Source organism: Vombatus ursinus, unplaced genomic scaffold (assembly GCF_900497805.2).
Source record: "Vombatus ursinus unplaced genomic scaffold, bare-nosed wombat genome assembly UNPS02014821.1, whole genome shotgun sequence".
NCBI lineage: Eukaryota > Metazoa > Chordata > Mammalia > Diprotodontia > Vombatidae > Vombatus > Vombatus ursinus.
Window position 1 is genome coordinate 21,973,577 of NW_020954599.1, and position 17,483 is coordinate 21,991,059.

Consider the following 17,483-nt stretch of genomic DNA (forward strand, 5'->3'; position numbering starts at 1 on the left):
TTCCAGCTCATTTTACAGATGAGGAAACTGAGGCAAACAGGATTTTAGTGACTTACCCAGGGTCACACAGCTAGTGTTTTTCTGAGGACAGGTTTGAACTTACGAAGATGAATCTTCCTGACTGCAGGCCTGGCACTCTAACACCACTGCCAAAACTAAAACTATGAAAGGCTTGGGAAAGTTTGGTAGCCTTGTAATGTTTTTTGCAACTCTAAAGATTAAACAAAAACAAAAACATTTATCTGCAAGGTGCATTATAATAAGGTATCATGTGAACTGGTCTCTAGTTACCTTGGAAACTACCTTCCGATCTCTGAATGACTTCTTATCTAAGACGTTCCTGCCATCAGTGTTAGGTGTCTTTAAGGTTTCTTGATTTAAACTCAAAGTACCCTAGGAATGGCATGCTCAGGATAATCATTTTGTTTACTAAACCACCAAAACAAGATGCAGTTTGTTTCCCAGCTCTGTTCTCTCACCTAAGCTGACCTAAAGATGTTGACGTATTTGTACGAATTCATGTACCTATATTTATTCATACTTTATATATTCAGATATGTGTGTGCTTTTATTATTAACCATATTATTTTTCCCCCTTTTAAGTTCTTAGATGAGTAGAGCCAAGTTGGCAGATTAAAGGCACCAATGCAAACTCTCCCAACATTCCACTCCAAACAACTTTGAAATAAGACCTCAGATTGAATGTTGGAGCTGCAGAGCCAATAAAAGTTCAGAATAAGACATTTCTTAAGCCTAAGACTACGGGAGAGGTCTATGACACCAGGGTGGGGGCCAGCCCAGAGAACATGCAGCAGCAGAATCATCAGCATGCCTTGAAGGTGGCTGCAACAGCAGCTTCTGGAGCTCTCAGCCCAGAGACAGTAAGGAGGTCAGAAAATGGTCAGAAAGAAATTACAGGGGACCCTTTTCAGATACTGGGTGCAGCTGGTGCTGCTTGGCAACTCTATTGCCCATACGCAGTCCTGGGTCACAGTTCCAGAGCAGAAGGGAGGGTTTGTGGGAGCAGAAGTCCTCGATGAAGTTTTTTCCAGTGCAGAGAGAAATGCTAGCACTTGTGGAAGCAGGACAGCAGGGATCCCCACCACAGTTTCAGGGCTAAGAGGAGAACTAATACTTGTGACCACAAGATAGCAGGGGCCTCTCTGGATAAAGACCAGAGTTCAGACCATGAGAGTAGTAACCACACCTCTCCCAGGATAACACCACCTTGGAAGACTGAAAACTTGCAGACCCCCGGAACTAGTTCTGAAAATAGTAGCACAAAAAAGCCCAAAGCTTGGAAGAGTGCCTCCCCACCCTCAGGTGAGCAGAACCTAATTTTAACAGAAAATTCAAAGTGAAGAAATAAGCTGGAAAAATGAGCAAACAACAACAACAAAAAGAACTTGACCATAAAATGTTCCTGTAGTGACAGAAAAGACCAAAACGCAAACTCAGAAGACGACGACAATATGAAAACAGCTATAATCAAAACCTCAAAGAAAAAAAAATGCCAATTGGTCACAAACCCAACAAGAATTCCTGGGTGAATTAAAGAAAGAGATGAGCAGCAGAGGCAAAACTAGGGGGAAATGAGAGTGATACAATAAAATCATGAAGAGAAAATTAAAAGCTTGGTAAAAGAGGCACAAAAATACTGAAGAAAATAACACCTTTTAAAAACATAATTGGCCTAATGATAAAAGAGGCACAAAAATTCACTAAAAGAAAGAACTTGGGAGAAGATTCTGGGAAGATGGTGGATTAGGTCAGAAAATTCCAAGCTCTCCAGATTTTCCTCACAAACAAGAAAAAAATAGAACCTCAGGGCAAACATAGAGTGGTAAAAATAAACAAGAGTTGGGGAAGAACAGTGGTCCTTCTGGAACAACATGAAGAAAAATCCCAAGACCAGGGTTTGGTCTCTGTGACGTGTAAACACCTCCAGGCTAGTTCTGATGAAACAGTAAGCCCTGGGGCTAGCTGGGTTGGGAGGTAGCCTCAGTTCCAGCCACAGGAATTTTCACCTCCAGGATAGTGCAGGAAATTGGGCATCTGAGAAGGGGAAGATTGGGGGAAACCTCCGCTAATAAGGGTTTCTAGGCCCAGCTGTGGGTGAAAAGGAATCAGCACACGTGAGTGCAGAAGCAGTGGGGTAATGCACCTGGCTGAACACATAAAGGAGGGCAGAGTTCTTGATTCCAGTTCCAGTCCAGAGGGGAGAACTGAAGGAGGATCTGAGCCAGAATCATTATCCCCCATACCCAAGGACTAGAGGTGATTACGATAATAGGTTGCTACAAATAATAATAAAAAAAAATGTGCAGGCAAAGGAGAAAGAACACAACTATAGAAAGTTACTATGGGAATAGAGAAGATCAGAGTTCATTTTTAGAGGAGGATACTGAAGCAAAAGAAGCCTCTCCTACTCCAAAGAGTAATGTCAGATGGTCACCTGCCTCAAAAGAATTCATAGAGGAATTAAAAAAAAAGACTTTAAAAATCAAATGACAGAGATTTGGGAAAAACAAAAAAACAAAAATAAGAACAATCCAAGAAAAACAAGAAGATTATGAAAAGAAAATCAACCAATTGGAAAAGGAGACCAGAATCTTAAGGAAGAAAACAGTTCTTTGACAATTACAATTGGGCAAGGAGAAACTAGTAAAATTATAAGAAACCAAGAAATAGTAAAACAAAATATAAAGAATGAAAAAAATAGAAGAGAACGTGAAATATCTCATAAGAAAAACAACTGCTATGGAGAATAGAGAAACAAGAAAAAAAGAATCAACTATGGTGGAGCCACAATAAGAATCACAGAAGACCTAGCAACAGTGACAGTAGATACTAGACAACAGGACACTAAGTCTTGGAACACTATATATCGAAGAGCAAAAGAATTGGAGTTGCAGCTGAAAATATCATACCCAGCAAAGTTAAGCATAATCCTGAATGAAAAAGTAGACATTCAATGGATTGTCAGACTTTCAGGATTTTGTTGCAAAAAACCAAAAACAAAAAACAATAACAACAACTAAAAAGAACTGAATTCAATAGAAAATTTGACATACAAGATCCCAGAGAGTATAAGGTACACATCAAAGATTAATTACAAGAGACCCAATAAGGACAGACTCTTTACTTTTTATATGAGGAAATGTAAAATGTTGTGTCTAAGATTGTTATTAGTAACTGGGTAGTTTGAAGGAAAGATTGGGATAGACCTGAGTATGATATCATTCAAAAAAATTAACTGTTTAGGGAAGGGTTAGAAGAATAATTGTCTAATACAAATGAGGTGCAAGAGGGAGGATTGACATGGAAGAATTAGATGGGAGAGAAGGACTGCTAGCTCTGGAACCCTATTCTCATTGGGAATGGATTAAAGAGGGAACAATACACATCTAGAAGGGTATACAATTCTTCTAAATTCAGAAAGAAATAAAAGGCTAAAGGGATAGGGAGAGTGATTTTTTTTTTTCCCAAGGCAATTGGGGTTAAGTGACTTGCTCAGGTTCACACAGCTAGAAGATGTCAAGTGTTTGGTCTGGGGCCGGATTTGAACTCAGGTTCTTCCTGACTTCAGGGATGGTGCTCTATCCACTGCACCACCTCAATGGCACAAGAGAGGGATTTTTAAAGGGAATCTTACTCACATCATATCTGGATTAAAGAGAGAACAATATATATATTTAGAAGAGAATAAAAATCTTCTAAATTTATAAAGAAATAAGACGGTGAAGGAATAGGATAAGGAGGGGAATAGAAGGATATTTAGATTAACTGGAATGGGAGGATAAGGGAGGGATCTTTGGAGGGGATTAGGTTAAGTAACAGGAGGGCAAGGTACTGGGTAGAAGTAAAGTAGAGGAGTCAGGAGGGATAGGAAATAAAAAATACACACAAACATAAAATAAACATCAGGAGTAAAATTTATTTGGAAAAAAAAGCAGGGGTAGTAATCATGATCTCAAATAAAGTTAAAGCTAAAACAGATTTAATCAAAAGGCAAAAATAGGAAAACTATACTATATGTCAGCCATATTGGTCAATATTGTTTTAGACTATTTAAAATAACTAGACAGTATAAAGTTGGAATATTGCTGTGGTATAGGAAATGATGAGTTGGTGGACTTAGAAAAATAATGAAAGACTAGGACTTACGAAGGAAGATGTTATCCACCTTCAGGAAAACAGAGGACAGGCAAGTATAGTATGGTCTTACATAGATGCATATAAAAGTGAATGTCTATATGAGTATAATTATAGATATATGTATAGATACATGCATATGTGCATACACATGTTTGTATACATGTGTATTTATGTATGTATGTATATTGTGCATGTATATGGATGTATATACACACATATACACACATTATTCATATATCTAAATGTATATATATCTATACCTACAGTTAATTGTAGCCTTCTTCCTTCTTGGGGGGGGGCGGAGAAAGGGGAAAAAAGAACAAAGAAAAAAATGCACAGCAGGGAACAAAAGAAAACTTACAAGGAAGTAAAGAAAAGACGGAAGAGGTAGAATGGAGAAAATTATCTCAAGTGAAGAAGAGCTCTTACAGTGGGGGTTGGGGGGAAGGATGGGTTGGAGGCAGTGCTTAAACATTACTTTCATTGGATTTGGTTCAAAGAGGGAGGACTACATATATTCACTCAGTTGGGCAGAGAAATCCATCTTACCCAACAGGGAAATAATAGGGGATACAGGTAAGAGAAAAAGAAAGAATAATTTTTTTTAAAGGACAGATTAAGGGAGGCAGTGATCAGAAACAAAACAAACTTGAGCAGAAACAGCATAAAAAGAAAGAAGGTGAAGCAGAAGAACATAGAAGGGAAGGAAATACATAGAAATCATTATTCTGAATGTGAATGGAATGAGCTAACCTATAAAACAAGCAGATCACAGAATGGATTAGAAACCAGAATCTAACAAAATATTGCTTTACAAGAGACATACTTAAAACAGAAACACATATATAGAGTTAAAAAAAAAAGGAGTTGGAGCAGAATCTATTATGCTTCAGCTGAAGTAAAAAAGGCAGGGGTAGTAATCATGATCTCAGACAAAGCAAAAACGAAATAGACCTAATTAAAGGAGACAATCAGGTAAACTATACTTTGATCAAAAGTGCCATAGACAATGAAATAATATCAAAACATTTTATAGAAAGTTTCTGTGATAAAGGTCTCTTTTCTCAGATATATAAGGAACTAAGTCAAATTTATAAAAAAAAAAAAATCAGAGCCCTTCCCCAATTGATATATTGTCAAGGGATGTGAACAGGCTGTTTTCAGATGAAATCAAAGCTATACGAAGTCATACAAAAAATTCTATAATTAACTTCTGATTAAAGAAATGAGGAGAAGCTCATTAACTGCAGAATGGCTGGTCAAGTTGAGGCATATGATTGTGGTGGAATACTATTTTGCTATGAGAAATGGTGAAAGGGATGGTTTCAGGAAAAAAAAAACACATGAGAATACTTAAATTAACTGACATGAAGTAAAGTGAGTAGAACCAGGATATCATTGTACACAACAATGTACATAGGGCACAAGTGTAACAACAATATTGTAATGATGATCAACTGTCAAATAATTAGATACTCTGATCAATGCAATGATCCAAGAAAATTCCAAAGGACTCATGATAAAAGTTGTTACTTACCTCCAGAGGCATAACTGATGAGCTCTGAGTGCAAAAAGAAGTATAGTTTTCTAACTTTCTTTACTTTTCTTGCTTTTTTGCATGATAGGGCTAATTTGGAAATACGTACTATATGATTTTGTCTTCTCAGTGAGTGAGGGAGGGCCCAGTGGGAGGGTGATAATTTGGAACTCAAAACTTAAAATAAAGACAACATTAAGTATTTTTTTAAAGTTCTTAGGCCATGTGTTAAAATGAGCACATGCCTTATTATTTTTCCATATCACCTTTTATGGACTCTTATAAAATCACAGGAAAATAGATTTAAAGCCAGAAAAGACCTGAGACGTCACCCAGTCCAACTGATGATGATATAGATTCTCATAGAGGTCAAATGAATTGCTGAAGTGCACACAGCTATTTAGTGGAAGGGTCAGTATTTAAACCTAGATCTTCCAATTTCAAAGCAACTGTTCTTTCCATAGTACTATATTTATACTATCAACATATATTAATTAAAAAAGAAAAATAAAATATCTATGCAACAGCAATTTTGTCTACTATGCATGGATTTGCTTTTTAGTCAATTTATGGCTTATATAAGCTTTAGTCAGCTCACAGTTTTGAAAATTTCATGGAGACATAAAAGGAACTGTATCAATCAATAAACAATATGTAATTGCAATAATATCTTCTCCAAAGCATCCTATTTTTTGTCAGTCTCAATACAAATATCAAAATTAAAATCTTTCTAGAGCATCTGCAATAAGTGCTGATTAAATTATCCATTTCTATTTCTTCTATTAGATGAGACATAATTATATTGCTCTCAAAGTTTTAATCTAATAGAGTGATACATAAAAGGTCATATATTTTTATGGCATAATGCATATACAATATGATTATTCTCAAAATTTACATACCACGACATCAATTGAAAGGAAATTTCCTTTTAAAGATTTTGACAATTCTTTTATACTAGGATCATTTGACATTAACCAGTAGTTGATTAGAATTTTATGACAACTTAATGGAATGATATAAATGAGGAAAGAAAGGTAATTGACACCTACTGGCAATGTCTGCCAAGGAAGAAAGTTTCCTCATTTTGCATTTTGTCACCTATCTTCTCCAACATTTTAATCTTTCCTTTCATTGTCTTATGGGAGTGTATGCTCAGAAGTCATAAAAAAAATCTTCCTCTAGAAATGAATGATGGCAAATTATAGAATTAGAACTGAAAGAGAAGAAGGCCAGCTAATTTCTTTCTCTGAAATCATAAAAGACTACATTTCTTTATTTACTCATTTCCAGAGAGAGTTGTTAATGTTTCCCTTAGGAAATCTCCTAATACAAAAATCTGTCAGCCAGATGAGACAGTGGACTGAGTGCTGGACCTGGAGTTAGAAAGATAGGAGCCCAAATCCTGCCTCAGACATTAACTAACTGTGACCCTGGGCAAGTCGTTTAACCTGTATCTATCTCAGTTTCCTTATCTGTAAAATGAGGATTATAATAGCATCTACCTCACAAGATTATTTTGAAGATAAAACAAGATAATATCTACAAAGTACTTTGTAAATTTTAAAGCCCAATTTAAAGACTAGCTATTATATCCTACTTCCTAATCTAGTCTAAATTCTTCTAGCTGAAATATAAGCACATGCATTTAAAAATAAGAAAGCGAGAAGAACACTATTACGTTCAACATTTATTAAGTGTGTATACAAACCACTTTTCATATTATACATACAATATTATTTTAACTCTCCTCAATTAAGAACAAAATGTTATCATTGGTCTCTCATAATTCATTGATTTTATGATTACCTTTTGATATTCATGGGTCTCTCCTCTTACAAAAAAAGCTGTTTTTTTCCTCTATGGTCTTTTCTACACACACATTTTCTCATTTCCAAAACTCATTTCCATAATTTCAAGAAATAATTCCATGCTTAAAACTCTCCCAAATATTTATCTTTCATCATGACCTTTCATCCAAGCATCTTAAGTCTAATCTCTCAATCTTTCTACTACAGATTTCTCCTTGAATAGTTTTCAAATTCAATAAATCTAAATCAACTCAATAACACCCTCTCCAGTTGGGCCAGGCATGGTGACACACTCATAATCCCCTTCTATTGGGGAAGGGTGAGGTAGGTATAACTCTTGAGTGGCAGTGTACTATAGCGCTTGAGTTCTGTAATTACTTCAGCACCAATATGATAAGCTGCACCCCTCTCCACTCAGAGTGGGGAGGAGGTGGGAGAGTCACTAGGTTTCCTAAGGATGGGCCCACCGGCTTTGGATGGAAAAGTTGAGCAGGATAAAGTTTCTGAGCTAATTAGTGCTGGGATGAGCTAATTGTGCTTTGAATGAATGGGAAGGTCTTGCTTCAAAATAAATAAATTAATGAAACAAAATAAAACAAAATGAGGGGATTGGTCTAGATGATTTCTTGTGCTAAATCTATTATCTATATATTATAATCTCTCACACAGCCAGCATGAGGATATAATACACTGCCATGCCATTACATCTGTTTCTCACCTATATATACACATACATGCCCAAACTCATAGAGGAAAAGTAGATAGTATATTGTACTGTTTAGGCTGATGAAATTTGCCTATTAGCTATTCCATAAACTTCAGGCTTTCAGTTATTTTCAGATGAGATCAAAGCAATTTCCTTGATCTTCACCGTTTTACTAAATTATTTACTGTAGCAACTTTGCTATAAGAATTTATAGAAGAAGAAAAGGAAACTCATAGAACTCACTGAATTTAAAATGGAATTCTCTTGAAGGTTCTTCTGTTGATAATTGATTCATTAGTCTTAGGATGTCAATGTGAATGTGTCACAATGAGTTTAAAAGTTTGAGGGTTTTTTCCATTAAAATGCTAAAAAAAATTGATGTTTCAAATACATGGCCAAATTTGAATTTTATGGATTGTTGTCATCACCACTAACATTATTATTACCTGTTTATATATCATGCATGGTATAAAGTTAGCTAAGTACACATGGTCCCAGCACTTTATTCAAATACCAGCATATCTTAAGGACCCACTGAGCTATGAATAAACATTAAAAGGGTGCATAAATTTTTAAAGCAATGCCTTATGTGCAAGCGAAGAAAAAAGTATATTTAGAAATATAGTCAACTAAGGGATTGTTTAGGAAGACTGAAAAATTACCATTTGCTTCTTAATAAATAGAGGGGAAATGATATTTCAGAATATGGAGGATGTGTCTATGCATGTGAACAATCAGACTTCAATGGAAAATAAAAATAAAATAATACTGAAAATGTCCTCTCTCATAGAAAATTTTAAATTAATCAGCTCCTGGTGTTTCACTCTGTCTCCTGAGAGCTAGCATAATGGCTCTGAACCACTTTTAAACAGAGGTCTTTGTAACTTTGACATCTTCTTCAGCTCAACTAAGCAGCTGTAGATTGTGAAAAACAGATGTTATCAGTATCTAAATTCAACAAGTTCAACCTATTTTGTGCAAAGCACTGTGCTAGATAATTGGTGATAGCAAGATAAATGAGGCATGGCTGTGTTCCCAAGATTAAAGTTTAATATCAAGGTGATGGCACCATACTATTAAATTCAGTGAAACAAATATTAATTCCATGCTTGCGACATACAAGACAAGAACCAATGTTGAAAAGTGGTTAGGGAGTTGGCCATAGAGTCAGGATGACTGGTCTCTTACACCTACTAATTGTGTGACCATAGTGAAATGTCTGTCCCTCTCAAGTAATGCAGGAAGCTGGCTAAGACTGGTTGCTCAGTTGTAGTGCTGGAGGGAAATTCCATACTGGAAGTTCTCCAAACCAATGAAATCATAGGTCTGAATCTAAATAAAATAGTTAAAGGCAATGTGCTAGGTACTGGACATACCAAAACAAAAATAAACTGTCCCTGATTTTAAGGAATTTACACTCTATGGAGGGGATACAACATGTATAGAGAAACTATAATAATAAAAAATGGAAGGAAATAGGTATCACAGTGGATAGAGCACTGAATCTAGAGTGAATGATATCTGAGTTCAAATTCTAGTATTAGGCATGTGACTTCGGGTAAGTCATTTAATCTCTCCTGGCCTCCGTTTCCTCATCTGTAAATGGACACAATAATATCACCAACTTATAAGGATAAAATAAAGTATGTGTAAAACACTTTGAAAACTTTAAATCACTGGATAAAGTTATATGTTATTATTATTATTTATTATAGTGCAATAAAATTGAGAAGGGAGAACAAATATAGGGGTTAGAAATATCGGGAAAAAATTCACAGAGGAGCTCATGGCTGACGGTTCAATCATGAAGGATTTTGAGAAGTATAGATGAGGAAGGGCTGCACTCCAGGAATAAGTTAACAGTTTGTGAGAATGTGTGGAGGTGAAAAATGAAGTAACACATTCAGAGAACTGGTAATGCATTTTGACTGGCATAAGGCAGCCGTATGAAATAAGGAGGAAAAGGTATATGAAAGTCATAATGTAGATGACTTTAAATGCCAGGATGAGAGAGGAGGGGTTTTTATATGTTTTCCCCCATGAGCAATAGGGATTCAAGAAAGGATTTTGAGCGCGGGAGAAACCAAGACAGTGTAGTGCTTTTACAAAGATTGTTTTGGCCACAGTGCATGGAGGCTAGATTGCGAAGGCAGGATCAATTAGGAGACAATGACAATAGCCCATGATAGATGATTGGTTCACATTAAAGGAACGTTTTTATTATTTAAAAAAAAAAAACCAGAAAATCCACACACATTTATCATATCTTTTTTCTTTTTTTTTTAATTTTAGGAAATGTGTTATGATAAAAGAAAGTGTGAATTACTTTTTTGTTAAAAAATCACATCTATTTTCTTCTAAACCACTTTTAAAGACGCAGTTGTGAATAATACTCTCCCACCACTTCTGAGATATTATCGATTGATCAACACATTTTTTTTAGCCAACCTATCTAAGAAAACATTACAACTTTGAAGTTAGCTTGTTTCTTACAAAATTTAATTTTGAAAGAAGTTAGAGCTCATAAAGCAAAAGTTGCATCTGTCATGGTGATAACAACAATGTTGTTTGTGTGTATGTATGTGTATACATGTGCAGATGCACTGCTTGCTGTGGTGAGTGGAAAAAAGAAGTATGGTGAGCAGAAAAAGCCTTGAATCTGGAGTCAAAGAACAGTATTCAAATTCCACTTCTAACACAAACTATATAAATTAAGCTGCATCTCTTAATCTGCATGGCTTCAGTTTCTCCAGCCGTAAAATAAAGAGGTTAGACTAGATAACTTCTGAATTTCTTTTTTGCTCTAGATTTATGATTCTATTCTTCTAAGAAAGAAATAGAAAACAAGCATGTCCCTTCGTATCCAATTTGGTTTTGGAGGTTGAATATACTATTTGTCAGTCATTCTCTTATCTCATTCTGCCATAAGATTTACTTGTTCCTTGATGAGTTCCTATTAGTCTTTGTGTTCTACTTCCACTGGCACAATAAGCAATTACCTTGCCCCATTTCTTTTTGTCCTATTCAGGTATTTTATCTCCAGTCTTGACTACAGCAAAAATCTTATCATTGATCTTTCCAAATCCTTCATCCACGTCTCTATCTTTTCAATTTTTCTTTACACCCTTCATTACACCATTGGTGCCTACAAAGTCTCTAGTTTTAAAGCAGAATCTTTAAATCTATTTTAACTCTACAGTTAAGAAAAAGTAATTATCTTCATATTCTCTCTCTTTCCTATTACAAGTGATAGAATATTAAACCTCTTTCTGTAGGTTCTATGGATGCCCATATAAACGATCCTTATTTATGCAAAGTAATTTAAAATGCAAGAGACTGAATATTCATATATGCTACTAACCATATATAAGCTATTGGTAAAGTCTTTGTTGAAGTCAGACAGAATCAGAAGAAAAGACCATAAGGTAGATAACTCAGTCTATTGATTTTCAGAAATGCATATGTTCTCAAACTTTGAATTGACCTTGTTTATGTTGACTTTTGCTTCCATTTCCTATGCCTTCTATGCTTCCTTCCTTCTGTAGACCAACTTTATTAGCCTACAGCAAACTAACTCAGGATTTCCATATAAGCCCAAATTCCTCTTATGTGTTCAAGAGAGAGAGAGACAGAGAGAGAGAGACAGAGGGAGAGAGAGGTGTTAGAAAGGAGAAGTCGAATAGATTGTATTTGATGTATATGTTTTTATTTCCATAGAGCTTGAAACAAGGGTCTGTGCTGATTTTCATAGGAAAATAAAGGCTACATCTATTTTTTTTCTCTAAGTATATCTCACAACTGGCACAATCTAAGGATAATTCTGATTCCCTAAAAATATAAGTTGAGTTTCATTTATTTCAATCTTTTAAAAGAACTGGGATTTCACGTATGTGGCTATTCCCTTGGCCTGTGTGGATATCAACTGCTCAACATAGCAAATGAAACTTCATTAAGGATTATTACCTGAAATGATCATTTCAGGTAATATCATTATCAAAATTATCATTTTGATGACAAGACTTTTTGAACTCAGACCTGCTCCCTTGATAACAGATGCATAAATCTGTTTCAGGACCCATTCTTAAATTTTGCAGACTTGGTCCCAAGGCTTATTTTTGAACTACCCAATACCCTTGCCATGGCTAAGTAAAACAAGCCTCATCTTATTATCTCATTATAGCCCATAATAAATGATAAAATACTATGTTGCTTCATTTGGAATCATGTCCTCCCTAAGTCTTTTCTAGACTAAAATTCTAGAATAAAATTCCTCATAGGTTTGAGAACATATACATTTCTGAAAATTAATAGACTGAGTTATCTACCTTATGGTCAACTCTACCTTTTGTCCTATGGCTTTGTTTCCATCCCCCTTATACTGCTGGTCACCCTCCCCTAGATGTAGGCTGATCTATCAATGTCATTTCTAAATTACAGTACTCCAAATGAACGCAGTAGTACAGTTGTGCTATGACTAGAGTAGTGTACAACAAATCATTGATTCATTCATTTGGGATACTGTTTCAAAACCAAAAAGCCTTTTTGCCCGCCACATCATAAATGCCGCCATATAATTAGCTTGCAGTTGACTAAAACTCCCTGATGTTTTGAACATGAACTGTTATATAGCTTTGTTTCACCTGTTCTGTTTTTGTGCAGTTGATTTTCTGGAACCAACTGTATAACTTCACATTCATCCTTAGTAAATACCGTCTCATCAGATTTTGCCTATCATTTTAGCATTTTGATATCTTTCTAGATAACAAATTCTACCACCCAACATATTGACTATCCCTCCCAGTTTTTTTGCGATCTGCAAATGCAATAAGAATGAAACCTCTGCTTTTATGTAAGTTATATGCTATGTATATGTATACACATATGTGTATATATGTGTGTGTATATGCATGGGTATATACATGTGTATGTGTATACATGTATATATGAGTATATACATATACATACACACATACATATACATCCATGCCAAGAACAGATCCCTAGAAAACCTCCTTCCTAGGTTCCATTGATCAATTACTAAGCATTCATTAAAGCATCAGATCATCCAACCAGTTTTGAATCTGCTCATCATAATAATTTGTGGCTTTTCTTTTTGTCTATAAGGATATTATAAAATACCACATCAAATCCCTTGCTGGAATCTAGGTATATGATATTCATGACATTTCCCTTATGTTTTGTTTTTGTAAACACATTAAATAGGAAAGGTAGTTCATCTGCTATGAACTGTTTGTGATGAACTCATACTAGCTCTTAGTGACCGTGACTTTCCTTCGGAAACATTCAGATTATCCCTTTAATCATATGCTCTAGAATTTCACCAGGAATTGAAGTCAAGCTCACCAGCCTACAGTCTGAAGAATCCACCTTCTTCCCCATTTTGAAAATTAGGACCACATTTGCCCATCTTCAGTCCTGTGGCACCTCTCCCGCTCTCCAGGATTTTTCAAACATCAACGACAGGGGCTCTGTCCTGGTGACTTGACCTTATTGAGGAAAGCTAGAAGCTCTCTCACTATCTCCTCACTTATCTTGGCTTTTTCAATTCCCTTTTAATCATTTTTTGTTCTATACTTCCCCGTCAGAAGATCATTCTCCCTGGTAGAGAAAACAGAAGCAAAGTAAGAATTGAGTAGTTCTAACCGTATCTCCATTATCTATTATAATCATTCCATTCACACTGAGCAACAGTCCTATCCCCTCTTTTTGATTTTTCTTTTACCCTTGGAATAGCTTTTAAAACAAACAAAAAAAGCCCCTTTTCTCTTTAGCATTCATTATAAATCTCAGCTCATCCTAGGCTTTAGTTTTACTGATAGTGTTCTTATAGGCCTTTCTTTTGTATCCATGATCAGTTATCTATCCTCAATCTCTTCTTCAGGCCAAGAAGAAAAAAGGCCAAGAAAAAAAATGCTGGCTGTTGAGTTTCCTATGTATGTGAATTAGAATCTTTAGACAGTTTGCCCTTTTCTTTATCACTGGAATTATTTGTATTTTTGTCACCAGAATTATATTCTTAAGAGTATCTCAATCCATCTTGACTTCCCATTTAGAATTTTAGGAACCTATTTTGTTTTAAATCTGTGAAATTCGCTATCCTAACGTCTAGATTACATGTCACCCTTCCTATCAAAATTCAAAGATGAAATGGTCATTTCTTTTCAAGTTTCCCGTTATTTCTACTTTAGCAAGCAGTTCCTTATACAGGAATTGTCTGAAATAGCATTTCGCTTTGTTATTGACACCATCTGTAGAAGAATCGTGTGATCATTTAGGTTAATCAATAATTTATCAACTGCTCTACTTTTAGCATAAAGGGAACTTGAAAAGATGTCTGTGTAAGTTAAAGTTCCACCAAGAAACAATATCATTACTCATTGTTTGTCTCTTTTAGGAAGTCATCATCCAATTCTTCCTTTCTGGCCTGTTGGTCCTCCTATAATATCTCAACCCTTGATTCTTATCTAAATGCTTTCCACCATGGAAGAGTTGTCTCCAGTTAATGGATCTCACAGAAATGTATGTTTTTGTTTGTTTGTTTGTTTGTTTTAGGCAATTGGGGTTAAGTGATTTGCGCAGGGTCACACAGCTGGTAAGTTTGGTCTGAGTCCAGATTTGAACTCAGGTCCTCCTGACTTTAGGGCCAGTGCTCTATCCACTGTGCCACCTAGCTGCCCCCAAATGTATGTTTTTGATATACATTGATAGTCTATGGTCCTTTCTATCTAATCTGTGCTGTCTGAATTCCCTCCTCCCCACTTTTAGCAAATTATGGTCCTTAGACACATCTAACTAATTCTCAGAAATATCTATCCAGTCAAATTTACATCTTTGTCTTAAAAATACATAATTCATTTTATTACCCATATGCTGCATAATTATGAGGCCATGAACATTACTGTCCCTTTTCTTGGATATTATCTATGTGAATTAACAAGCTTTTCATTGATACTTTTTCCTATGAAGGTTAGTTGAAGGAACTGATATATATTTATTGTGGTGAAAAAAAAAGAGGTAGTACATGAGAGCTCTATTCAACATTTACTGTCAATTCAAAGAGGGATTCAACTTATTCTTTTTCAAGAAGCAAAGAATCAGAAGCAAAAGGTATAAGTTGCAAAGAAGTAAATTTAGATTTGATGTCATTAAATCTTCTTGTCCAGAAAGAAGTGGACTGATTCAGGTAATGCCAGTTTTCCCTTATTCAGAAGTCTTTAAGCAGAGATGTCTACTTATTGGATTTGTTGTAGTGGGGCTTCATTTATGGTATGGGTTGGATTAAATAGTTTTAAAGTCTATTCCAATTCTAAAATCATGAGTCTATGTTATCCCTGCTAATCTTCACTATGTAGTCTGGTGGATATGTCAGTTACCCCTCTTCCTTCATTTTCATTTTAAAACTCTCTTGATCAACTTCATTCATTTCCAGGTAAATCTTGTCTATACAAACTGTGTAGATGTATTCTATCTCTAACTAAGAGACTATCATTCTTATATATAAATCCAGAAATCCAAATCAATTCCTGTCTCTGATAACTTCTTATGTAGCTGTCCATTCACAATATCTGTGGAAGCATGGATGACAATACCAGGCATAATTTCTTACCCAGGATACCTTATTTCCTAGGAATAGTCTCCAGTTTTTCTGGCGGTATCATTTCTCCTTAAGCGAATCAACAGAAGCATGTAGTCTTCAAAGAGTCTGACCAGTCTCAGGGAGCTCTGTGTCATATTGCTGGTACAAGCTTCAGGAAGACAGTGTACCTCTCAATTATTCATATCAGTTTGACATACAGATGTCATCAGTGAGTTGCCAACCATCCTGACCACTTCTCTTGTGAACTTTCTCAGAATCTTCTATTTAGTTAATACCCATGCTTCATTATCATCATTGAGTAGGGCATAAGATGTTGCTTCCTTTTAGGGGTGGTGGTGTCTAGTTCTAACCTTCATGTAATATGCTTTAAACTTATTAGATAGCTCCACAAGTCCGATGGCCCTTCCTCTTTCTTTCCTTTTTTTGGTATTATTTTTCATTACCTATCATTCAAACCCAGATTTGGAATGCCCATGCCTGAAATTATTTCTTCCCATATTTAACCAGTTGAAATTTTTTCCTTCCCTCAGGGTCCAGTTCAAGTGTGGATGCCTCTTTTTATCATGAAGCCTTCTCTGATGCTCTAAGTTATGCCATCTTTCTTTGATGAATTTCTTTTGTTTTGACCTGTTCTGGATATTTATTACAACATCATTTACTCTGGAATTATCAGTGTATTTTTTAAAATTCCTTCTACTAGGCAGTAAGTCCTCTTGAAGCCTAGGGCTGAATATGATTTCATCTTTGAATCTCCAGTGTAAGTATAGACTTTTGAGACTAATAGGTAGCTAACAGATATTGACTAAATGAAATATTCTTTCATTTTGGATTTCTTCAAAATTAGTTAGATTTCTTTTAAATTAAATTTATATTATCTCAGGAGAAAATATACCAACATTTAAAATTTTTGTTTCTGTACGGCTTATTCACACTAAACAAACCAAGGAACCAGGAATCAACTGCCTTATCATAAGGGTTATGAAGAAATCTATCATCTAATCACAGTTGTTTCAATCACACTTCCTCCTATTGCAATCCTTTCCCTTTGATTAAAACTTGGATCACTAATGTGTTAGAAGTGTCTGCTTTTTCTGTAATTATTAAGTATCAGACTTGATTCTAATCTTATTTTCAACTATGCAATTAACATTGCCAGACAGACTTGCTTCACTAAGTTATTGAGTACCTTATCAAATTATCTGCACCCTTCACCATCTTTAATCTCTCTCTATCCACTGGTTCCTCTTATGCATACAAACATGTCTCCCTTATACTGAGCAACCACAGCAAGAAATGCTTTTCTTGGTTTTGTTGTCAGGAAACTGATGTACAAATAGGTTAAATGTCTTACTTACCCAAGGTCAATGCCAATCTTCCGGAATGAACGGCCTATTCTCTTGTTCCATTTCCTGGCCATTCACTATTTTACTTCTTAGTCTATAAATTGCTTTTGGTCCTAACCACTCTGCTGAAATGGCTTTCTCAAAACCCACCAAGGACCTGCTAATAATTAAATCTACTGTCATTTTCACAGCTGTACAAGAGGCTTTTCCCAAGCCCTGTAGTTGCTAATGCCTTTCCCTCTAAGCTTGCCATGTATCTACTCTATCTATCTATCTATCTATCTATCTATCTATCTATCTATCTATCTAT

At 35.4% G+C, this 17,483-nt stretch overlaps 1 protein-coding gene across 2 annotated transcripts in view; it reads right to left on the reverse strand.

The window, feature by feature from the left end:
- The window catches only part of LOC114024535 (bifunctional heparan sulfate N-deacetylase/N-sulfotransferase 4), a 342,555-nt gene that overhangs the window by 256,933 nt on the left and 68,139 nt on the right, over window positions 1-17,483 (reverse strand). Inside the window, exon 1 of one of the 2 annotated variants that reach the window (XM_027837570.1) lies at window positions 13,577-13,654. The exons of the other annotated variant lie outside the window; for it this stretch is intronic. Within the exon in view, the coding sequence (XP_027693371.1) occupies window positions 13,577-13,612 (36 nt within the window). The 5' untranslated portion in view covers window positions 13,613-13,654. Of the gene's footprint in view, window positions 1-13,576; window positions 13,655-17,483 lie in introns of those variants that run through there. 2 annotated transcript variants of the gene reach the window in all.